The sequence below is a fragment of the Rattus norvegicus genome, chromosome 3 (genome assembly GCF_036323735.1).
Source record: "Rattus norvegicus strain BN/NHsdMcwi chromosome 3, GRCr8, whole genome shotgun sequence".
NCBI classification, from domain to species: Eukaryota; Metazoa; Chordata; class Mammalia; order Rodentia; family Muridae; genus Rattus; species Rattus norvegicus.
Genome location: NC_086021.1, coordinates 84,549,094 through 84,575,163, shown reverse-complemented (window position 1 = coordinate 84,575,163; position 26,070 = coordinate 84,549,094). Strand labels below are relative to the sequence as shown.

General features: G+C 41.8%; 1 protein-coding gene across 3 annotated transcripts in view; it reads right to left on the bottom strand.

The window, feature by feature from the left end:
- The window catches only part of Itga4 (integrin subunit alpha 4), a 76,790-nt gene extending 71,113 nt beyond the window's left edge, over positions 1–5,677 (bottom strand). The window contains exons 1-2 of one of the 3 annotated variants that reach the window (XM_017591706.3): positions 4,706–5,677; positions 4,248–4,369 (exon numbers count right to left, since the gene is read on the bottom strand). In XM_017591706.3, coding sequence (XP_017447195.1) covers positions 4,248–4,369; positions 4,706–4,914 — 331 coding nt within the window. In that variant the 5' untranslated portion in view covers positions 4,915–5,677. 3 annotated transcript variants of the gene reach the window in all.
- Between the last annotated feature and the right edge of the window lie 20,393 nt (positions 5,678–26,070).

The window sequence follows — 26,070 nt, the reverse complement described above, 5'->3', positions numbered from 1 at the left end:
GGCAATTATAGCTTAGATTTGTACTGTCTACTGCATAAATTATGTAATAGAACTTCTTACTGTGGGCATTTCCTGTCCTCAGAAGCCACATGTGGCCGGTGACTACTTTACTGAACTACATAACTGGGTAACCTTAATTTCTATTACCAGTTAAAACAGTCATTCAAAGCTGAAGAATCCCCACTTAGGGAGAGTAAGGGAGGAGAAGGAAAGAAGAGGTGGGGGAGGAAGAGGGCAGGGGGAGAGGGAAAAAAGAGAAAGAGAGGGGGGAGGGTAGAGAGATGGGAGAGGGAGAGAGAGAGAGAAACTATTCTATTTTGGTAACTATAAACTATTAAAAATTCAGAGTGTCAGACTGGAGACATGGTTCAATGGTTAAGAGCACTGATCATTCTTCCAGAGGCCCTGAGTTCAATTCCCAGCAACCACATGGTGGTTCACAACCATCTGTAATGGAATCAGATGCCCACTTCTGGGGTGTCTGAAGATAGTGACACTGTCCTCACTTACAGAAAATAAATAAAGAGGTCTTTTTAAAAATAAAATCCAGAGGGTCTTGAGAACCAAATACACTTTACATCATTTAGGTGTTGTTGTTGTTTTTCTGCCTTGTTGGATACTGTCATTTCAAGGATAGATCATGCTTAAATGTATTCATGGAGTCACCATTTTTATCATCCTGACTCAGGAACTATCAGCGACCAAATAAATTCATTAAACAACCCCTAGTAAGGGTACAGGGTCTCTGACAGAGGAGAGGGTAGCCATGTGGAAATCTCCACAGGTAGGTTTAGACGTATGCCCTCCTGAGTGTGGGGGGGGGGGTCTACTTTTCTGTTCATGGAAGGAAGTAGCAAGAAACCAAAACCCAACAGAGGCAGGCACGGTGCCAGGAGAAGGCTGAGAACACAGGAAGAAAACACCCTCGGTGGTGCTTTACAGCCCCTCAGTGTCACCTCAGCAGCCAATTCCGTCTGCTGAAGGGGCACTGCCAACATCTCCCCTAAGCATGCTAGATAAATGAGTACGCCTGTTCCACTCTGATTATGGCTCTAGTGCATACAGCAGGGTATGCAGTAGCAACAGCCATAGGTTACACTAGGAGAGCACAGGAATCTATCTCTATCAGAGGCAGCCATTTATCTGAGCTACTAGAGAGACTTGGAAACAGCCCCAGATGAATACTTGGAACTGAAGAGCTGATGAAACCATTTTACAAGACTGGACAGTTTAAGAGCCATGATAAAAAGTAGTTATTCCAGGGGCAAGAGGTTGCTTCTGCCCACAGCTCCATCCTAGTGCAAATATTTTGATGGACCAATGACTTCCTTTTTATTTTGCTTCATTTCAATTTGTTATGTTTTTGTTTATACAATTAGCATTTTTTGCTTAGTTTATGATTTGACTCTAATTACTTATTTTGATAGCATGTTATTGCACATGTCACATATAGTCTTAGAAAGATAAATAAAGAACAACTAATTTTTGAATGTCTGATACATATTTGATATTAAGCTAAATATTTGAGTTGGGGTGGGGCAGGGGTTGAGACAGGACCTCACTATGTAGGTCTGGCTGTCCTGGAACTTGCTGTGTGGACCAGACTGATCTGGAACTGAACTCACAGAGTTCTACCTGACTCTGCCTCCTGAGTGCTGGGATTAAAGGTATGTGCCACAATTCCTGAATAAGCTAAGAAATTTTGAATTCTAGAATATAATCAACCACATTATAGATAAGATAATATATTATAATTAATTATATAAATAATATGGCTCAGGACATACAGAAGACTTTGTGTATATATAGGTAACTTTCTCCTTCATATCTTCCTTCTTAAACATACATACAGAAAATGTGTTCATAAGTGGTGGTGCATAGTCTACAAACCTTGCAATCCTAATATGTTTCCGCCAATCAACTGGTGATTTTTAGCTTTCTTTCTGGACATTAGCATCAGTATTTTACCTTCTAGATTTAAATTACTTTTTAATTTGTTCTTAATAAAGGAATGATTTTCTCTAGAAACTGAGAATGTATTGTTCAGAATGTTCACTGAGAAGTAAGTTCAGGCAAGTCCCTTACAAAACCCTCTGAGTGTTCCCATGGCCGACGCTGCAGCCATTCAGTTGACTGGAACCTCAGACTCATTTCTGCCTCTCTCATCTCGGTAGTTTTGTTGTTGACTCAGATCTTGAAGGTAAGAAATATCTCTTTGGCTTACCATGGCTGACTCTTTGACCCAGAAAGCAAGTTGATGACTATAAAACTTAAACTTTCCCCTTACTCATCCATCCCATAACTCTTTATATCTCTTAAGTACTTAGATATCTCTGTGGTGAATTCTGTGCTCCGCACCTCCCCCCCCCCCCCGTGAATGTAGGTTTTCTTTTAATTGACAGCTGTTGACATCTAAAAGTTCATATAAATCAGGACATGATCCCTTTCCAGTTTAAATAAAAGGATCCAGAAATAGATCCAGTGCCCTCCAGGCAGGATGTAGCCACCAGTATTTGTAATGTCATGGAAAGAATGCCAGTACCACAGGAAAGAAATCGCTCTCTCCTAAGACCCTGTGAGGACTCTCTGTCAGATCAAGGCTTCATTCATTGCACAACTCTCTCAGGCACTGAAAATACAAAATACAAAATACAAAAAAAAAAAAAAAACAAAAACAAAACAAAAAAAAACAAGAAAACGAAAAAAAAACAAAATTCTGAATGCACAAGTCTGTGAATCTTCTATGAACTCCAGTCTGCCACTTGGAAAGGGGATGTTTAACGATGCTCAGAGGCCTAGCCCTCTTTTATAAAGAACTAAGTTTCATAATAGTTGATTTTTCTGAGTAAACTTTGTTGTTCTTTCGCTCTAGCCTTTGTCCTCCTCCTCCCCTCCCCCTCCCCTCCCCCTCTTCCTCCTCCTCCTCCCCCTCCCCGTTCCCCTCCCCCTCATCCTCCTCCTCCTCCTCCCCCTGTGTTTTACTACTCCCAGGATCCTTTGCACTTTAGTGTCAGCTGTAGCCTAGCCCAACATACACATAACTCCTGCAACTTTTATGGGTTGGGGGGTGTGGTGGGTGGTGGTAAAATTGCAAAGACAAACAAAACAAACAAAACAAGCAGACAAAGAACAACAAAGACGAATATAAAAGGTTTATGACAAAGTAAGATATTCTCAAATAATCCACTTACAGACAAATATAAAAAAGTAGCAATTCTGGCCCATCATTCATCATCACTGGTAATATATCCTATCTACAGAGAGACCGTACGTCAGAACCCTTCATTTAGTTTTATCTTCACTGAAGATGTACACCTGAAGTGATAACCTAAGTAGTCACTACCTAGGATAACCCTAGGTAATAAGTACTTTTTTGAAGAAGGAACCTACAGTTTTCTGTGTTGGAGTCCTGCAGGAGCAGAGATAGTACAACCATAAACCAGAGTTGCTTCGAGGGGGAAACATTGAGCAATATACACAACGATGCTTAACAGCACTGAGAGCAAGATAGATCTAAATTAATATTAGTTCCCCTTTCCTTCCCCATGCGTCTGTGCGCAGCAAATTGGCCTTTGACTTTGAAACATGAAACTTGTTCCCCTCTGGCCTCAGCGCACATTTCTCAAGTTGCTGAAAACCTAAATAAAGACAGAGACAATAAAGACAGAGACGAGGGCTGAAAGACAGGCCTGCTTTGCAGGAGAATTTGAGGGGAGGAAAAGTAATAACTATATGTTAGACCTCCTATATTTATGATTTTAACAATAGGCGTGCCGATTTTTCTTCTCGTTCTTTTATGGTCTACAGTGTCTTTTTAAAAGGAGGAAGAAAAGCCCCTGGGCTAAGTGGCGGGACGGGTTCAATCGAAGTTTCCATTCCTGATGTGCCTCTCACTTTAGAACAAAGTTGAGAAGTCAAAGACAGAAGTGCAATCCCTAAAACCTCTCTGTGGCTGGGTCCTCCGGCTTTGAAGATTTCACACATGTCAGAATATAGGAGGAGGTAGCGGCCAGAAGGCATCTTATGAGATTTTTCTCTGAAAGAAGTTTGCTAGATACTGAGATCATCTACAGCTGCAAGCAAAGGAGAGGAAAATACACCCAGAAGAAAGGTGGCGTGGCGTTAAAGTTGAAAAGCTTGCACTTTAAACCAGAAGAGACGGACATCATGTCCTCCAGGACATGCCCTACAGTGGGCCCACGAGGGGGAGAAAGTTCATTATCTCTTGGTTTGGGGACCCAACTCACCCAGCTGGAGCTGTTCGCAGATCTGGTTTGGATTCTTTCCGATCCTGCATCTGTAAATCGCCCCAGGATTGACCACCGAGGCATTGGCGAGCCAGCTGGCAGTGGGCGCCCCCACAATGAGCCTAAAGCAAGAAACATACAAGTTCGTTCAGACGTGAACCAGCCTGTCCACCCAAACCTGCCCCGTGTCGGCTTCTGACAGCTGTGCAGTGGGCAGCAAGGGAAGTGGCGCCCACCTCCTCTGTCCATCACTGGAGACTCAGGACTCAGGAGCCAGGTACTGGGAGCACCCTGGGGGCTGCCATCCCAAGATAAGTTAGTTCCAAGGCTTTCCAGTGAGCCAGCTGGCTGAAGCTAGGATTTTCTCTGACCTCCCAGGAGGGCGGAAAGTTTGATTCAGACAAGGAATCCCAGAGGCGGAGGCGCTGTGACATGCCTCTTGGGGAGGGTGTACTCACCAGCGCTTCGTCCCGTGGCTGTGCAGCACCACCGAGTAGCCAAACAGCGTGCCGGAGGGGCCCTGGTACAGCAGTGCACTCTCCGGGTCCAGGTTGTAGGAGTGCCCGGTTGGTACCCTGAAGTGTACCCCGAAGTACAGCAACAGCATCACCGCTTCCTGGAGGGCGACCCCTCGGGGCCTCGGTCTGCACATCGCTTCCGCAGCCATGCACTCTTGGTGGGGAACATTCAACACAAAACGGCCACTGACCAGAGTTGCACAGGACGCGACGGTTGGCCAAAGCGAAGAGCGCCCCAAGAGATGAAGTGCAGCAGCGTGTCCGGTGCTGGCAGGCGACAGGGGCGGAGAGAGGAACGCCAGAAGAGGAGGGGAATTGGTGGCCACAGGCGGAGCGATCCTGGTGGCCAGGAATGCCTCAGGCTCTGGCCCACGCCCCGTTTCTGTGGCCCGGGGGCCAGGGGCCGGGTGCTCCTAGGATCTGGGTGGGGTCCTGGGTGTGGTTCAGTGGCTCACAGCCTGGCCTCCCATCTCCCCAACCGGATCCCCATCCCTGCCCCGCAGCTGCTGTAGGGGGCGCTAGGGGACCTAGGTTGCGTGGACTCACACCCTGGCCAGGTTCTGGCAGACATCACACAGGATGGGATGGCTCTGGGCTTCTGGAGCAAAAATAGCCCTTGGGAGACACAAAACAGGTCAGGGGTTCCCCTTTGAAAGTTGGTTAGGGCTTGTTGTCTAGCCTTGAGGCACTACACTAAGTGACTGGCCTCCTTGGCCAGTCCCAGTGGCCAATAGTGATCCCCCAAATTTGGGAACTAAGACTGGAGAATCTTCCAGAACTTCCTTTGCCAGTTCTGTGTAGCGTAGAGAAATCACACAGCTTGCAAGCACCGCCACCCCCCCCCCACCCAGGGAGCACTTGGTGACAAAAGTATATGCCTAGTCTCTTCAAAACTCCCAGGCCTGCAGCCTTTTATGCTGGCTTCCTTCCTCTCCACACTTCCTCTTAAATAGAGTCTGTATGCATGAGCAAGCCAGGCAATAGCCTGACCCGAAACCCAGGCTAGCTAAGGAAATTCTGCGACTTGCCTCACTTAGCAGACTCCGCCCCTTGCTAACTTCTTCATAACTAGTCCCCGTGTACACAGAGATCCCCCCGGGACACACCTGCCACCAGCAGTGTAGACACAGCGTAAGACGAGGTCATAATGGGCTTCTAAAAAACCCACCAGAGGTCAGAATCACAGCACACCAGGTGAGGGGCCTCTTCTGAACGCACTCCGCTTCTTTTCATGACCGAGCTACTAAGACTGATGAGTGTTAGCAGGTGAGATGAGGGCCCTCTTACCTTTACTGTGTGAAAAGACAAATGGAAAAAAAAAAAAGAGTCTGTGTCTGTTACACCAAAGGAATCCCACACCCGCAGCTGTCACCGTGCACGGAGTCAGATCATTTCATGCAACGGACAGCACCAGGTCCTCCGAACACCACCACAGGACGCATGGAGAAGCAATTCAGCCACAGTTTTGGCCAGATGGTAGAAAGACAAAAGTTAACTATTCCATAAAGTTTAATTGTTTGGGGACACTTGAAGATAGTTGGAAGACAAGGATCGTTGAGATGGGCAATACACACTCTGAGAAGAGGCCTGAGGGAAGGGCCGGTCAGCCTGGTAGAGGAACTGAAGAAAAAAAAAATAGTAGGTCCTCCTGAGCCCCACAGGCAGGGAAGGAATGGTTAAACGCTGGTCTTTGCTGATAGCTGTAGAGTGGCTAATGGGCAGGTCCTCATGTCTATCGTTCTGATTACAATTTGCTACTTTTCCAGAAGTATTAAACATCTACAGCAACCCTCCTTCCTTCCCTTAGGACTCGAAAACAGCCTTGTTGCTAAAAATCGGGTCGGTGAGATATAAACAATGTCTAACCCTTCTGCTAAAGTCCCAATGTGGTTCTGAAATTCCTTTCCTCTGGGGAACTGTCTTAGTTAGGGTTCCTATTGCTGTGACAAACCGCCATGATCAAAAGCAACCTGGGGGAGGGAAGGATGTATTTGCTTTAGATATCCTGAATCATAGCTCACAAGGGGAAACAAAACAGGAACTCAAACTGGGCAGGAACTTGGAGGCAGGAGCTGATGCAGAGCCCTACTGTCTTACCTCTGGTGGCTCACTTGGCTTGCTTTCCTATGGTGCTTAAGAAAACCATCCCAGGGTAGGGTGGTACCACCCAAAATGGGTTGGACTCTCACACACTTTATCACTAATTTAAAAAAAAAAAATGCCCTACAGGCTTGCTTGCCTATAGCCCAATCTTATAGAGGTAATTTGTCAATTGAAATTTCTTTCTCTCATTGACTCTAAGTTGTGTCAAGTTGACACAGCCAGCACAGAAATCCATGTTTGTTGTGTTTCTTACACAGCATAAGTGAGGGTTACTTGCTAATATTTGGGTTCTCCTTCCCAACATGTCCTTTCCCACCTGGAAAACCAACAGAAATGAGGGTTTCCTTGTAGAGGCATAGATGGAGCCCAGCCTTCTTGGGCTTACATAATCCAGTCCCCCGCCCCCTTCAAAGGATAGCAACTAAAGCAGGCTTTCATACACCAGGTGGTAGGAAGCAGTTGGATATTCAGGGAATGGTCTGTGACCCTCCTCTCTTCTCCATGTGGTGTTTAAACAGTCAACAGGTCCATCTGGGATATTCATTTTGAAAGAGAGGCAAGCTGAACTCCACAGGATGACAGTTGCTAGCCTCAGAGGATACTCACATACAAGCCTCGTTCCTTAAGCAATAAAAGGTCCTTGGCACTGCTTTATAAAGTCCAAAATTAATGTTTTCTTTCCTCAGGGCATTCTCCTTTGAAGACTCTTTTTCCTCATTGTGATGTAGCCCCAGACTGTCCCAAACCTGTCTCTTCTCCTGGGACCCCTTTGCTTAGGCCATCTCTGCTCTTCCTAGTCCCTTAAGGTCCCGAAGGCCTCTCCATCATCCTCTGGGCCTTGGACTGTCTCGTCCCTCTACCTGGGCACACAGCCATTCTCAGACTTCATATGGCTTTTCTTTCCCTTCCTCTTCCTTTCTTCCCTCCTAGTCTTCCTTCTTTCTCCCCTGCTATAGAGATTTTTTTTCTTCCCATCCAATGTAAAGCCTCCCCGTTCTGTCCCTTTTCTTTTGGAATCTCACTTTTAATTTTCCTTGTGTCTTTGCTAGAATGAGAAGAAACTGGAGGTGTCCCTGCTGTTCTAGCCACACAGCTGCTGCTGACACCCAATGGGTGCCTTCCAGTGTCCCTTACATGGACATCACTAATTCATAGTGGAAAGGACTCGAAATGTATAAAAGACGATCCCAATCTCAAAAGCTTTAATACTCAAACAGAACACGTATGCTTTAGGGAACAGTGTAATGTGGGCAAATGTGACGGTTATACAAGAGGGGCTGAGTCGACGTAGTGAACACATACAAGTCACTTGGACCTAAAGGTCAATTCTGAGTCCTACATGTGAGGAAGGGAAAGTGAAAGAGTGGACGGAGTACATTTGGTGTGTGTGAGGTGATTTAGGAAGGGTAAAGTGGAGGGCACTGGAACTTTTAGTCTGGGTGGCTGAGATATTGATACAATGGAAAACAAAAACAACTACAGAGAGAAGAGGTGGAACCGAGCAGAGCAGGCTAGGGAAAGAGGTCTTCTTGGCTGATGCTGACTGTGCTTAACGGTGAAGTCTAAGGTACTGTTGGAACATTCAGCAAGATATAGCTAGCGAGTGGTGGTGTAAGCTGTCTCTTATTAATGTTTTCAATTACTATGTGAAATAATAGTAGATGATAAAGGAAATTTCTATCATCTCTCTGCCTTCCTTTAATCTACCTTCTGAATGTGTCTCCTTCCCCACAATCAAGGAGCTCTCTCGTGGAATCACACTGTGGGACTTTGTTCCTCATAATGGTAAAGGGCCCAACAAGAAGCAAGAAGTGCTATTCTTTTATCTTAACAGCACCGTTAGGCGCTGCTTCTGTGCATATTTCTGGTTTATTTAGCAAATGTTTGGAGCATTAGCTGTGTGTTCCTGAGAGATAACAACATGGGATGATAAAAGGCAGCGGGCACTTATATTCTTCAGTTGTGACTTTCAATAGAACAATCTAAGAGTTAATAATAACTATTTTCCATTTCCAATTTTTCAGTTTTTGGTACACTGATATATATACTTAAGGAAATAGCTTTTCCTATATTATACCCTCAATATAGTCTCTACCTCTGGTACTTCCGGTTGCTCCTCCTATAAATCAACCCAAACTCCCATTAAGGTCTTGCCTGAAACTTAATGCCTTCCACGGTGGGCCTCACACTAACTTTTTACGCCAGTCAAACATGGCCGATGTTTTGTCCTCTTATCATATTGTTTTACTTTGGTAGAGATCAAGTAATGACCCCAAACAAGGAACTACTGGGTGCCAGGCAAGAAGTTGCAGACAAGACATTTAACACTAGGACAGGCTCCTTCTGGCTAGTATGCTCAGAGCAACGTGACTCTAATAGATGGGTAGTTTTTAAAATTTCATATTTTACCACTTCTTCAAAAATGTAAACTCCAGAAACTGCTTGATACTCGATAACGTCTTAAACCAAGTCTGCTCCATGCTTGAGTTCACATGCAGAAACAATTTCTCCTCTTGTTACAGTGTTTAAAGGACCTTGTGTCAGACCATTCCTGTCTCAGAGAACATGGTTATTATGTGACAACATTTTATCTCATAAGTAATCTGACCTGGAAGATTGGATTTACGCACTGGAATGATTTAACAACTGGTTCATGTAAGAAGCCAACAGTTCACAAGACACAGCTCACAGCATCCCCCTCTCCTGCTATCAGAGGGCAGAGACCATGAAAATGTATTTTTTGCAACACTGTCTTTATCTTAGGGCTCTGTACATATGACCTTGGCTGAAAACAAAGCTTATAGGAGTTTCAGAAAAATGAGTGAAGGAAAAGTACGAAGAGAATTGTTTGTAGATAAATTGATATCACACAACAAGAATTATTATTTTACATAGTAATTGAGAACATATAATAAGAGACAGCTTACACTACCACTCACTAGCTATATCTTGCTGAATGCTCCAACAATACCTTAGACTTCACCGTTAAACAAAGCCAGCATCAACCAAGAAGACCTCTTTTCCTAGCCTGCTCTGCTCTGTTCCACCTCTTCTCTCTTTACATATTTCCTTAAAGACTTGGAAGACACATGCAAAAGCAGTCAAGGTCATAGCCTAACATGTGAGTATCTAGGAAAATGGGACACATGAGTTTGAAACCAAAAAACAATTTCAAAGGATCCAACACAGCAGGTGTATGTTCAGCACCAAATAAGATATAGTACTGTTGTCAGAAAGCATTTAGTTTAACCCTAGATCAACTTCCATTTCTCTTTCATTTTCTTCCCTTTTGCCAGACCAAACTGGAGACACACAAATGAGTCCTTGCAAGCAAGGTGGGAGAAATAAGAGCACAGCAGGGACCAAAGTGTCCGAGACAGAAGAGAGCAAGAATGGAAACTATGACTGAGAAGAGAAACAACTTAGAATGCTAATTTCCCTAGAAGCTTCAAATCCAGAAGAAACTTTTGGAAAACCATTATATTTTTAGATTAGTAAAATGTAGTGAACATTACTAATGATATTTCTCCTATTCGTGGTTTACATGAAAATCTACAGTTTTTCGGGCTAAATGGGGAAATAAAAGTCACAGGAGAATTACGGACTTGGATAAAGCTCATAGTTTAGAATCAGAGAACATGGAAACTTCTACTAGAGAGGACTGAACGTTAAGTAATTATATATAGAAAAACTGAGAAGTCTGTGGTTTTAATGATCTCTCTCTCTCTCTCTCTCTCTCTCTCTCTCTCTCTCTCTCTCTCTGGAAGTGTTGAAACTTGCTCTAGAACTTGCTCTGTAGGCCAGGCTGTCCTTAAACTCAGAGATCCTCTTGCCTCTGCCTCCCAAATGCTGGGATTAAAGGTGTGTCCCACCTTTAATCACTGATTCTCCAGGAAGCAGAGATCACAAATTGATGCCAGAAGTCTGCAGTGCAGCTGGTTCTTAACAGCAGAACTGTAAATTACAAGCTTATATTTTTCTGTGAATTTAGTCAGTCTTAGTTAATGCTTTTTTGTATCATTTATTTTGTCTTAAATTTTTTTGTACAATATATATTTTTCCTTTTCCTAACCTCCCTACCCAACGTGTTCTCTTCTCTCCCTCTGTCTGCCTCTCTCTGTCTCTGACTTTCTCTGCCTCTCTGTCTCTGTCTCTCTCTGCCTCTTTGTCTCTGTCTCTCTCTCCCCATGTCTCTGTCTCTCCCTCTGTCAAAAATGAAAACATACCAAAAATTAAAAAGTAAAACAAACAAAACAACAATGAAAAAATAAAAAGGACAAAGATTATGCAAACAACGCAACACAGTATGGAAAATGCTATTGTAAAGTGTTGAGATAGTATTTCTCATAATATAGAGAGTTCTGGCTTAGAATCATCTGAACTAAAAGTTGCCTTCAGGACTCTGCTATCCAGAATAGGTTTCAATAGCAAGAAAGGCTGTCTGTGAAGGTGTATTCTTGATGACTTACAAAGTTACAGTAATTTCAACTGGTGTGAAATAAAACATTAAACACAATTATCTACTTTAAATAGGTCAGACAATGACTTTCGTGATGTTAACTGACTGCTGGTATATTCCTGCTCCTCACCATACCTCTTGAAAGGACTGGACTGATCTATCCAGAGAAATAGCCATCAAAGTAGTGGCAAGTTTCAGGTCTCAATACAGAAGTGAAGCCAAACAGGAATAAGAACCTCCTGCAATTCATGAAATCAAGTATCAATCCATTCAACTAAGGAGCATAAGTAGAAGACCAGAGGCTGAAGCTCAAGAGCCAGGCAGAAAGCACTGGGGCAGGAGCTGAGTGGAGTGGCCCTGGGTAGTGACTCTGCGTGAGCAGAAGGGTCTGTGCATCACCACTGCTGCATGTGGAGTCTTAAGAGGCAGAGGCTTGAAGAGGTAGAAACTTAAAAACTGACCAACTGAGACTCCAGGGCTGGTTCACCTTTCAGTTCTCTACTCATTCTTAACTGTGTTTTTCCCATGTGCTTAGATGGATGCTATCCATGTGTCAGGACTTGAAGCCACCAGAGAAAGACTTTGCTCTAAATAATCATGAAATAACCCATGATGTGTTGTCTTTATATGTTGATTAAAATCTACCTTAACTTCTGGCTTACATGACTTCAGACTTAAATTTTTCTCTCATAAATTAAGGAAGCTAAGGAAATTCTAGCTCTGTAGTCTTTCCGAATCTCTAGCAGATATCGATGACCACTTTTCCTAGATCAGTGTTTGCCATACCCATAAATGTATAGCAGTAGGACAAAATGCGGAAGGAAGGAAATCAGATAGCATGCCTTCTAGATCCAAGTAAGTCTTATTTTCCTAGTTAAAGGTTTTATTAAAAGTAGTTCTAGGCTCACCCATCTATCCAGATTTAAGTATAAATATCAAAACAAAAACATATTTCAATATTTTTTTCAGAAGGACTGCCATTTTGCTCACACTTGGGACATAGTAACGTGTTTTGATGACAATAATTGTGAACAGGTTCTAGTAAAACTGATTAAAATCTCCACAAATTAATGCTATAATGGCTATACTTAAGGCCTTCAAGCTATGAAGAATTCTTTAGGGCCAGCAGATATGGCCAAGTCACAGAGCTGTGGACCTTGTAGGAGACAAAGCAAGGCATGCTGGGAATTATGGGAATCTGATATCATTGTCTTGTACAACTGTCACTTCCGCAAGCCTTATAATGGGTTTTAAATGGGTGAAGTGGAAGTATCTAGAATGTTCACTCTTGAATTCCAGTTTAACTTCTAGCTAAGAAACTGTAGGCCCAGGAGTGGGTGAAACAAATCGAATGAAATTTAATTGGCTCTACTGAAGTGGATCCTTATCATGGGGTCCATGCTGTTATGAATGACAATTTCTGTAGCTTTGAGTCCCATCAGCTGTTAATAATCTGAAAGCCTGAAGGTAAAGGTGACATTAAATTTTTCTATCTCACAGCAGACTCTTTTCAGACTCGACTATCCACAGCACCAGGCTTTTCTTAAGAAGAGAAACGTATTTAGTAGAAAATTCTCCAGATTTCAAAATGTCATTTGATAATCTTTCACAAGACAGAATTTCTAAATGGGTTTTAACTTCAAGTAGAGGAATTCCTTATTTGTCACAAAAGAAGTCAGCAAGGGGAGACGAGGGGGCTTCAACAGGCTGAGGACATTGCTTGTAGTTGAGATGGTAGTCTGACTTGTAAACAACATCCAAAGGTCTTCTGTATGGGAATTACCCACCAGAGAAACATATGTTGCAGGCTAAGCCTGGTTCTTTCATGTCATTCTGTATTGGTAACTTTGATGTCTTTAATAGACACAGTCTAGCTCCTTGTCTCTTGGAGCCATCCTGACCACTTGTCTAAGCTGGGATCCTGGCGATCTTCCTTGTGCATGATCCTCCATCACAATAGAAAACTCTGGCATCATCCCATAAGCCTAGAGATGAGTGACCAGTTTCAAAATGGCTTTGTCCTGATAAATGTATTTCAGGCCGGGGCAAGAAAAGTGCAGATCAAGTCTGTGGTCTGAATTTATTCCATACTTAAATGTCTACCTTTCTCCCAGGGAATTTTTAGTGACATTTCCCTTAATCAGGAACTCTGTTTATTAGGATCAAGATACTTATAGTATGTATAGAGAGACCGACGCAAAACTAAACAAAACAACTCTGTTCCTGTAAAATGCAAATTATATCTTAGGATATGATATTATATAATATAATAATTATAAGAATAATATAATATTCTTAGGAATAAGGTGGGAAGGAAGCCATTTTCCCACTAGACTGTATCTGTTAAAGAGATCAAAGGGAAGAAACCTACCTAGAATTTTCCTCGTCAATGTTATTAGATGGGAATAGTTGCTCTTGTACCCCCTGAGCATTGCCCTAGGCACTGGAGACTCGTCTCAGACTTACCCTGTACTACAGCATACACCACTGTGCTGGGGTACATTCTGCTTAGCCCTTAGACATGGTAGAATAGAGGACCAGCAAACGCGAGGTCCCACAGGTCACTTAGAATACTTTATACATTTGGCACAGATCATGAGGCGGTCTGAAGAGCCACAGACGGAGGCAGGATAGAAATAATGAAAGTAATGTATACAGTATGCAAAGCTAAGAAGGATGGATTTTTATTGCAATCTGAAGAACAGCATCTTATGCAGCAGAATAATGTGACTATACACACTAACATGATGGAAATTAGAGTCTAGTTAAATGACTGATATACAAATCCAGGGAAAAAATAACTAGAGTTCAAGGTAAATGGGTCTTAAAGAGCAAATGAGAAAGGGAGGGGTAAGGGCAGGAGAGCAATGTGCTGTTCACAGACATGGTCCGCTCTTCTTTGTGATAAGCTACAGAGGTGGATCAAACCCGGAAGATAGTTTGGGGCATTGTGTTAAATGTAAACTTTCTGAAAGCTATGTAAGTGAAGTGTCACATGTGTATGCGCATGTACACACACACACACACACACACACACACACACACACACACACACGAGTTTAGGATTCAGGAGAGACACCTCTGCTAATGACATTGTCTTGGTAGCATGATTAACCTGTGGGGGATGGTGAAGATCATCTTTCAGGAAATGAGAACTATTAAAAAGTAGCAAAGTTGATCAGACAAAGGGAAAACAACTGGTAATTAGGTATAAAAAGGATCATCAGATTCAACCAGGGAAATGTCTGCAAATTAAGAGCAGAGAGTAGTAAGAAGTGGTTTACCTGTGGATCGTGACTGGTAGGCAAGGTGCCTGGAGGTTAGTCTCGTGAGTTCTTGGACAGCACATGACTTGTAAAACTGTGCAAGGAAGGTAAGAAGATGGGACTGTAGGTGACACGGTGTACTCTGTCCACATGGAAGCCTGAGGGAACATCCTCTTACAGTTACATCTTCACTTTTAAGAGCAAGACTTAAAGTCAGTCCCGAGAAAGGAAGTCCCCTCCCCTTGAAGACGGGTTTCCTGACTCTCTTCTCTACAGCAGAAAAGGTCAGACATTGCCTCTTCTATTAACACTGTAAACCCAGCCCCCTTTCAAACACCAGTTCCACTGACTCAGTCTTAGCGTGATTCTCTTTCTTATTCTTGGACGACAGCTGGTAGTGATTAGCTTCACTGCCCCAAATTCTTGCTACCTTAACTCACTTCAGATTTAGGCATGGTAGGTAATTCTTTAGAAAAGGTGATAGGCGCCTCAATCTTAGTGCTTGAAAAGCTCAGTAGAGAATGGCGTGACAAGGAGGAGTGGGAAGGGACAGAGAAACAACTGAGTCATGAGCAGGACAATGCTTAGGCTCAGGAAAGAAAGACTCAGGGCAGCTAAGGATGAGGTGACTCTTGGACAGGACATACCTGATCCTTGTTTCTAATGTCAGTCATCCTGGTGCCATCCTCTGAGCAATGGATGCTCTGAGCCATCAGCATGGAATTATTCTGTTGTCTTCTAGACGATGGGGTAGAGGCCAGACTCCAAGACAATTGGGAGATCTTGGATTGTCGCAGAAGCAATGTGGTGAGATATTTCGGGGCAAATTGAGTTTTATATATATTTGAGGAGTTCATAAAAACTCAGTTGAGACTCTAGGGATCAAATGTCTAACAGAGAGGGTATCTTGTTCTTGAGAACTTAGTGGCTGAAAACTGGTAGCAGAAGGAATGATAAGGAAACACTGGAGACTGTCTCCTGATATAGCGCTTCTCAAAATGCAAGGCATGCATTAACCAGAGGATAAAATGCAAATCCTCACTTGGGAAGTCAGGGGTGGGTCCTGAGACTCTTTCTGGTTCTGTTGTGATGTCATAGGTGCCAACTTCAGTTAATACTCTGAGAAGAACATTTTCAACATAATACTCCTACTTGAGTCTCATTGTAGACTCCTCCAGTGGAGCATAAAGCCTGTTGTCAGAAATGCTTGGGGAGGGGAGGAAAGGAAAAAAGAACATGAACTGAGAAGCTTAGCATAAATTGTTCCTTTCTGCCAACATCTTCGTAGCTGAGAAATTGAATTAGATTGTGTAACAAAATCTATTTTGACATTCAGTTATAAGCCATATTAATCATTTTTATGATGAAATAAAATTTCACAGCTCTGTACCTTTTAAAACCAGAGACAATGAATTGTGTTAAAATCCTGGTTCTGGACATTGTCACAATACAATGTCTAGTGTAGTTTCCCATTTTTAAAGTCAAATGATTTTTTATCATTTCCTTTCCTCCTTACCTCTGTTTCTTCCTTCTTCCCTCCATTCCCCCCCTTTCATGGTGGAGAAAGTGTGTGAGAGTTCCCATAGAAACTCGCGTTTATAATGAGTTTAATTTTTTTTTTTTTTGGTTCTTTTTTTTGGAGCTGGGGACCGAACCCAGGGCCTTGCGCTTCCTAGGTAAGTGCTCTACCACTGAGCTAAATCCCCAGCCCCTATAATGAGTTTAATTAATAATAAAAGGGGGACTCTAGGAAGAAATTTTCTAGCTGTATCTTTACTGGCTCTTGAATTTTAAAAACTCTGCTAATCCTTGATGATAAATAGGATTCCTGAGTATTCAGATCTTAACATCAAACATTTACTTTATTAGATTTTCCCAAGTAGTTGATCTTTTTTTTTTTCATCGCAGGCTTCGCCACATATGTCTTTAGATGTTTGCAGCCTGCTGTGGGCTTTCTAAGCATATCTCGGATGTGGCAGGATTTTGAAGAATGTTATTTGATGCCATGAAGTTCATTGCTTTGGATGCAGGCTAGACCCCATCGGGGAAAAGGTGATTGCATGGTGTCTGGAGGCTGATTCCTAAACAGAACACGTTTACCATAGGACTTCATGTCACTACAGTGACACTCAGAGCTTGCTCAAACCACCTTGGACAACCTCCAGACTTAGAGGATACACTGACAGTACTCTGCGTCATTAAAGTGGCATCTCCCTTCATCGGCCTTCTACAGTTGTTGCTCCCAGAAGACACATGTCAAAGACATAATGACAAAACTGAGGAATAGACTCTATTTCTTGGGTCTTGAATAAGCCTCCTACCCTGAGACTTTCTCTGGAAAAGTGCTGTTCCGGTCATTCCTAGAGGCATGACTGACTCCAAGTGGCTCACATGTCTCCTGGGTACTTCTGTTTTGTATTCAAGGCTCTCTCCCCATCCTTTGCCACACCTTTGAGTTCTTTCTCTAACAATGATAAAAACCTGAGAACACTGTAGAGGTTTTGATCTCCCTGGTATCTTCCTGTTCCCTTCAGCCATCTTTTGTTTACTGTACTCATGATGATACTCTTGAAACTAGTTCTGTGAAGCAGATTATCACTTCCCAAGTGGGAGTTCTGTTGCCACATAAGTCAGGGAAATGAAGGTGCTTTACTTCCTTATCTATGTAAACAAAGGCAATAAACATTTGAAAATTAAATTACCACAGAGATGCTCAGAAATGCTCTTCCACCAGAACAGGCCTGGGAGATATCTTGTTCTGTTTTCACATTTCTGTCTAGTTTGGGTCAAGGGCAGAGCTGGATAAAATCCGTTTCCTTTTAGCAGCTACAAAGCAAGAGAGAGGCTTTGCAGATTTAGCCCAGCTGCCTTTCTGAGAGGTCCTTTTGGACAACCAGGAAGGACATGCTGAGCAGTGTTAGGTAGCAAGTGGGGGCAGGGATACTAATGGGAGTGGGATATCGTAGTACAGTTGGGCCAACCTTGAATGTCAGAGCATCACGTGTGAGGACTGAAATGGGGGAGGGTAGCTTCCAGGGAGGCAGCTAACAATGCCGGCAGGAGGCTTTCAAAAGGAATCACTTTCATTGCCCTTGGACTGGTCCATGATACCACCTTTCTCATTTCAGCCAAAGCTTTTTGATTGATGCCTCTATTCTTGTTTCCTTTGTCAGTCCTCCATACAGCTGCTGGGGTGTGCATTTATAGGTGTAAATCAAGTCATATTACTTTCCCACTCAGACCCGTTCAATGCCTTTCCCTTTCATTTAACTGCATCCTGCCTCTTTGGCCACAGGTAAAAGGTTCTATGAATTTGCATACCTTTGTCTCATGCTTTGTTTCATTCTAGTTCTGGCTTTTCTCTGTTACACACACACACACACACACACACACACACACACACACACACACACACATCTAGCAAAATCTGTTTCTTGGAACTCTGTTTTCTGCCCAGGGACCTTCTTCCTTCCTTTCATGCTCCACCACGCCCAGTGCTATGTGAGACCTCAGTGTCAGCCTCCCTGAACAAGCAAGGACTCCTTCTCTAGTGTTCAAATAGAACTTCCTGTCATACTTTTGCCTTTATTTCCTGCTACTTCTACTTAAGGGGCAAAGTGTGAACTGCCCTTGTCTTTGAGAGCTCAGCACTGAAGTAGATTCTTACCTGTGGACTTGACAACATGTATGGAACAAATTAATTGGAGCTATAAAGTCATTGATTAAAAGAGAAGTCAAGGCGTTGTTTGTAACAAACATTTGAGTAGTAGAACATATATGAAGATGTCTACCAGAGAACTGTGAGTAGCAAAGACCTCATTGGGGTTTCCTTTTCTCTTCTAAACCTGAGAATGACCCTGAGCCCACTGTTAACAAAGCAAACCAAAGAGAAGCTGCAAAGCTTCTTTTCAAAGTTCTGTGCCTTGAATCTTATTCAGATATCCAAGGGGTCTTGCTGAAATAAAGCCTTTGCCCATATCTGTAACATTTATTACAATCCTGGCATATGTACGTTAGATTAAGAGATGTTTTCTACATTGGTACCAATAAGGCGTCTCCTACAAAGCCTCAGGAATGGAAGACTGAATATAAAATCATATCACACACAGAGAAGGGCAGATTTTGAATTCTAGTACTACATTCCTCCAAAATTATTCCTTAGAAAACATCTTCTAAGACATTAAAATTCAAGTCTAGATTATTCATTAATTTGCCAGACAATTTGTCTGGGTTGTGCATTGTTTTATACATATTAAACCCAAACTAATTTTCCTTATGTGCATTTGAGTACAGATGATATTGCCAGATCTTAACACATACTTTGATTTCTTTTCTGTTTTTTTTAAAGCTTACTTATCTATCATACTTTGTCCTTTGTTCTAGATATCAAGTGAAGGGGGTGTGATTTCCAGTAGAAGTTAGATTAAAAACTTGGAACTAATTAAAGACACCTACTTTTAACTTAAAGCCTCACTTTCAAGCTGCTAAAATTGAATTCAAATTAATACATGAGCTTGTTTTTCAAAAATTTTGTGGTTGTGTCAAGAACCTGTTGATAGATGTTCAAGCAAGATCTGTACCATAAAGAATGCTTTTATAGCTCAACTGGTAAAGCACTTGCTTTGCCAGCACAAGAGCCCAAGTTCAATCCCTAGAGCCAAAGTAAAAAGCCAGGAGTATTGGAGAAGCATAGTCAAGAGTTCCCTGGGCTCATGGGCCAACCACCTCAATTGCTGAATTTCCAGTGATAGACCCTCTATGCTGAGAGAAAGTGAGAGAGGGAGAGGGAAGGGGAAGGGGACAAGGAGAGGGAGAAGAAGAGGGAGGGAGAGGGACAGGGAGAGGGGAATACTGAGAATATTCTCTGGCTTCCCAGGCCAGGGTGGAGGGTATAAGTGGGTGGGCCCCTTCTTTACTTCCTCCTTGGGAAGTCACATGGGCATTTCTTCTCATGCTCCTGGCTTTCTTGGCCTCCCCCTCTGGAGTGTTGCTTCATTTACCTTTCACATCTGCATCTGATTCTTTAAAAGGGCTCCATTAACTCAGGTTTTCTAATGCTCCCAACTTTCCTTCTCTTAAGAACTGTTCTTTCCCCCCAAGGATTGGGTCTTCACCCAAACACATGGTCTGGGAGGTGTTCAAAGGTTCCCCAGGGCCTGTCTGCAATATTATACAGTGCTTGTTTTTCATTTTTGCATGCAATCTTCTTCCCTGCAGATTCTCAGGCTGAATCTGAGACTCCTTTTCAAAACACAAAAAGGAAAAGAATGGACTCTGGGCTCTTCAAAAGTCCCTTTGCAAACCTGGTTACTAAAAGTATGAACTTATTTCCAATTTAAACTGAAAAACACACTTAATTTGTTATTCCAAACAGCCCTGGACTAAATAAATAATTAGCAATTGTTACCTGCTCTTCATAATTGAATTTATGTTAACCAAGGAGACTTTGTGACTTAACGAAGGTCTCATGCATTTGATTACAACCTTAGGCTGTCCTGTTTAACTGGTCCTTACAAGAACACAGCTGTGGCACTGTTCAAAGACTCAAGGCATATGTTTGCCCAGCATCCTCATTCTCTGAAACATACTTCATGATGCTCTGGGAAAACTGAAAACTATAAGTGGGATATGAAATATCTTACTAGTTCATGGTCTGCTTATAAAGAAACAGGGGACATGAAATAGAACATACTAGTGTTTTTGTTATAATTCCAGTAGCACTGTTTTATGAAATCTTAGTTATAGCTCTATATAAAGTTGATTGACTCTGTGGTCTTTGTGTGTGTATGTGTTTGTGTGTGTGTGGGTTGGTTTGTAATGTAAAATGCACTTCTATTCAATATAAGATTTGAAAAGGATTGTGTTAGTCTCTCACCTCTGTGGAAACATGAGGGCTTCTCTGTGTGGATGCCACCTTCTACTCCAGTGTCTCCTAATTCAACCTTTGTAGAGCTCTAATGGCCGGAACAGTGAGCCATAAACTTTTACACTGTCAGAGCCAGAAACATTCTGTAAAGATAAAGCTGACAAGTTGCAATGTTTCTGGAGACCACATGAAAATAATGTCATGGAAAAAAAAAAGAAATAGTCCCATAACATGATTTGCTTGTGGTCACTAACTGCTTTGTCCCAGATGGGTTAAACAAATAGCTCTCGGATTCTAATCTGAGGCAAATCTAGGCTGCTATTTCTCAAAGTACCTCCAGATCCTTTCCAGGAAAACATCAAAGTACAATTTCACCCTTTAGAGGCAGACTCTTTACTTTGTTAGAAGAACAAGCTTAGTTTGGCTAAAACCTAGTTGCACATTCTGCCAAAGAATAGTTTGGAGGGGGAAAGAGCTTAAAAACTAAATGTTAATTTTAAATTTTAAAATAACTTTATCTGATAGGGTAAAAATAATTTCTGTAATACATTTGGATTTTTGATATTTAAGTGTAGTAATTTTGATATTTCTACAAGTAATTTACCAGTAAAATAGAACTTACCAGTAAGCCAGTAATTTACATACTTTATTACTTGACGAATAAAGAGAATGACTTATATAAACACTTAGATTTTTGATATTCAAGTACAGTATGACATAGTATTGTTAACAGTCAACAGGGAGGCAACATTTATTTAATTGTTTCACATATATACACTTTGATATATAAATCAACTTTTATATCAATATATGTATATATATGTATATATATATTAAAATTAACACTCTAGAACGCATAAGTCAAGGGAAGAGAGAAAGTCCTGAGTGATTGCTGCGGTTCAAACCCTGATGTGGAAGTTCATCTTATGAGTGATCATATCCAGGCACTGAACTAAGGACCTGCATCATTGCCCAGGATGTAACGCAGAGGAAGTTGAATACACACAGGGTCAGTCAGCAGAGGAAGATGTTTGTATTTCTCTGGAAAAACTACAAGTTTTAACTTTTCAAGTCTCGCATATTCTTCTTTTCAGAAAGCAATCCTCTGGGGGGTAAGGGATGATGCCATTCATTTATTCAAAGGTACCAACCTTAGAAAAGGCAAATGAACTACTCACCTTGAGACCGGTAATGATTTTACTTCGGCGAAGGCCAGGCTTTTAGTACTTGAAGGAAGAGCTCATTGCTACATCGTTGAAAAGATGGTGAAACAGTTTTTACCTTTTCCCTAACTGACAGAGTTGGGAAACACTGTTCAGAGGACCCATGGGTTCCAAGTGTTCACTCAAACATCACTGCAGAGCAGACTGGTTCAAGTTAAGGCCTATAGTGTCTGTAAACACAAAAAGCATTTGAAAGTATGCCAATACACACACACACACACACACACACACACACACACACACACACACACACACAGCCAAGTGAAAATGGACGGTCTCTTTCCTGCTTCTCTGATGTAAAATGGATGGTTATTCAAACCTAACCTAAGAACCATTTGTCTTTGGATAAAGAGTGGGGTTGGGTAGGGGAGAAAAGCAGATTGTCACATGAATGGTGTAGTCTTAGGTCTGGAGGAGAACAGGTTTTAGGCACTGACACTCATTTCCCTACATGCAAAGGACAATGGCCCTGTCCAGCTTGCCTTTGATAGGATACCACATACTCTCTCTTCCTTTAATGGCCTTCTGGACAGCAGCTCCAGGTCCTGCTGGGTTATAGAGTGTATTTTAGACAATGCTTTCCCCCCTAATCAATTTGAATCCTGGATAGTTTTTAGTGTTGTGCCATGTACTGTCCATAGTACACCAAGGAATTTTTAGTACATGTAGATCATTTAATTGACAGTAATTAAGGTGGCCAGGTGAAATAGATTGCAAAAATGCTGGTTTTCATTTCTGGCTTTATATTTTCTTGTTATTCACATGTGTAAGCAGTGGTCATAATCAGTAAGACTAGGTGTGCATACGACTTTGTGGGAAAAGCTTTCTGGTCTCTGAAATAAATACACACTGAGTCACTTTCACCTTCGCAAACACTTGACACCAAAATGAATCCCAGTTGTTCATATCTGAAGAAACACCAATGCCCAACTATACAGAGAATATGACTTAGAAAATCAGTAAGGAGACTTAGGAAATCAGTAAGTGTCCCCTTTTCCCCTGCCTGTGATAGAACTGTGTAGTATGTGCTGGGCTTCTTTGTTGAAAGCCATTCTGAACTGCATGAGAGAACCTCAAAGTAGTTTTAATTTGGATTCCCCTGATGACTAAGAATGTTGAACACACGCAACAACAGCAATAAAAGTAACATTATTAGTTATATATTAGCCATTTGATAAATAATGTTATTTATTATGAGAAAGTCTGTTTAGCTTCTCAACCCAATCTGCGATTAAATCATTTGATTAGAGTTTTGAGTTCTTCATATATTCTAGGTATCAGTCCTTTGTCACGTATAAAGCTAGCAGACGTTCTATTCTGCAGGCTGTCACTTTACTCTTTACCTTTTTACTTGCTTAACTGTTTCCTTTGCTGTAAGGATTTGTGTGTGTGTGTGTGTGTGTGTGTGTGTGTGTGTGTGTGTGTATGAGTGTGTGTGTGTATGTGTATGTGTGTATATGTGTGTGTGTGTGTGTGTGTGTGTGTGTGTATTTGTGTGTGTTGAATTGAAGACCCTGGCTATGCTAGGCCAGTGCTTTATACCACAGCCCATTCCACCCCTCAGGAACATTTTTGAGGCCTTGTTCTTCAGGATTGATCCTGAGCATTTGAGTACTATGCAGAAGGTGCTCATCTATACCTGTGTTTTGCAGTGTCTTCTCCACATTCCTTCCATCAGTTTCGGAGTTTTGAGTCTTATGTTAATGTCTTTGATACACTTGGCATTGGGTTTTGAGTGAGGCAAGTGAGAATTTTTTGATAACCATTTGTTTCTCCAGGATGTGAATTTTCCCAGTATTATTTATTAAAAAGTCCTGGCCGGCCACCGTGAGAGTACTTGACACCTTTATTGAAATGAAGTGATGTGGCTGCATTGTTTTATGTCTGGGTCTCCTGTTCTCTTCCACTGGTTTACATGCCTGCTTGTGTCAGTGCCATGCTGTTCTCCTAACCCTAGCTCTGTAGTATAGTTTGAAGTGAGTGATGCTAACACTGTCGATATTACTCTTTTTACTTGGGGTGGCTTTGGCTACTTGGGTCTTTTATGCTCTTCTGTGAATAAATTTATGGTTGTTTTATCCATTTCTGTGAAGAATGGTATGAGTTCTTTGACAAGGATTCTGTTGTATCCAAGATTGCTTTGGGTAACACAGCCAAATATACACAGGGTACGGCAGTCCTCCTGGAAACCTCACTTCTTCCCTTTCCCCCCTCTCTTGCTGGCTTGATGAGTGTGTTAACACTGCTAAGAAGCCTGCTCAAGGGATTCATGGATCAACCAAGGTCAGAGGTGGGTATGTGTCTTTCCTGATGGCTGTTCTCTGTCTCAGGTGCTCCATGTTTGCCCAAGACACCCTGCTTAACACTGAAAGAAATCTCATGATTTCTCATAGATTTGCCACATTAAGGTTCAATTTTATAAAGAGAAAAGTTCCCTAGCTCATGCGAGCATATGGCTTTCTAACCGTACGTTCAGCAATGATTGCCACAGTAGACAGAAAGTACACTCTAGTTCCTTGTTGTTTTTGTATCATCTCTTTTGCATTCAGATCCCCGGGTTATTTCTGAGTCGCACATATTTAATATAATATAATAATAATGAATTTAACAGTTTAACATGACCAAAATGGCTGAAAATGATTTTTATTAATGACTATTAGCATTAGAAAATAATCAGAATACATTACTTACAAGTGACATATTTTTCCCATACAGAAAACTCATTTAAAAAGTCATTTGGAGGAAAATCTGCCCTAATAGTCTCCCTAGTAACCGAAGTCATTAGTTCCTAGATGTGAAAAAACAAATACTTGGGAGGCTTGTAATTTATATTTCAGATTACTTGACTAATAAAGAGAATGGCTTACATAAATAATTTATCAATGAAGTGTTCTCACTGCATACCAAACTATGAGAAAATATGGTCAAAGAATGGTGTGTATGCCATTGGTGTTAGCAAGATCCTGTAAGGTAAAAACCGAAACTCACTGCTGAACTAGCAATTGAAAATCAATTATGGTATGGAATGAACATGAACACCTCTACCCCCACCTCTGAAAAAGCATTTTTCATGCAGCTATTGCTTTGAAGGGTTTTAAAACTAGAGCTCCACAAGACATCACTGAGAAACACTAGTACTGCATCCCATCACTGAGAAACACAGTACCACATCCCATCACTGAGAAACACAGTACCACATCCCATCACTGAGAAACACAGTACCACATCCCATCACTGAGAAACAAAGTACCACATCCCATCACTGAGAAACAAAGTACCGCATCCCATCACTGAGAAACACTAGTACTGCATCCCATCACTGAGAAACAAAGTACCACATCCCATCACTGAGAAACACTAGTACTGCATCCCATTTACTGTAAAAAGTAGAGACAGATAGACTATGTATTAGTCTATGTACTTGCACCATGTTTGCAAATGAGCGTCAAATGGATTGATGTATATGACATAATTTCTTAGTAATGTTTCCCTGTAGATATCCTGGCAGGGATAATACCTTGAAAGGTCTTCAAAAGTCTTAGCTCAGCCTGCAGATAGCAGAAAAGTCACTCATGAATCCTCTGGAGGGCCATTGTCTCTGGAATTTCTTTCATCTGACAGGACCCAGGCTTATCCAGATTCTCTTTGCAAGACACTGCGACAGCACACCCGTGACATCTTCGTCTCCCCTTGGCTATTATCTCAGTGAGGGAAATGCCATCTCTGATTACCCCTCACCAAATGCTACATCTGCAGCTCCACAGCTGGTATTTCCTACCAGGATGGGCAGGTTTGCTTTTTAATTATCTCCATGCTTCAAAATCCACTCATTTCACATGTCATAGAACACTTTTATGTGGTGACACTGCAGTCTGATTCTTTGTAACATTTCCATTACCTCAAAAAAGACTCCTTAGTTTAAAATTAAAAAAAATACATAATTCTCATTTAAGAATACAATGTAACATACAATTACAAAATGACTAATATGAAGTTATTTAATTTGTAGATTTCCTAGTTAGAGTAATGTGCAGCTTGGTTCTTGTTGAGCTGACAACCTATTGGGATGGAATGTCCTGCTCAGAGTACTTTTAAATCATAGAGATAGTTAGAGTTTTGACTGAAATATCTTTGTACTGCATCAGAAAGTCTGAAACTAAACAAGATTTTTCCTACCGGAAGAAAATTCATATGTACAGAAAAATTATTCAAGCAAACCTTTGATTGTGCTGAGAAATTCTGCTGTTTTCTTTTCTCACCACTGAGAAGGTCTATTTGGATATTTACTCAAGATTGAAAGACTAAAAGAAGATGATAAACAGAGACCAATGTCCCGAGGGCACACTACCAGCTCCAGACCTGGAAATGTGGCCAATTAGGGCAAGCAA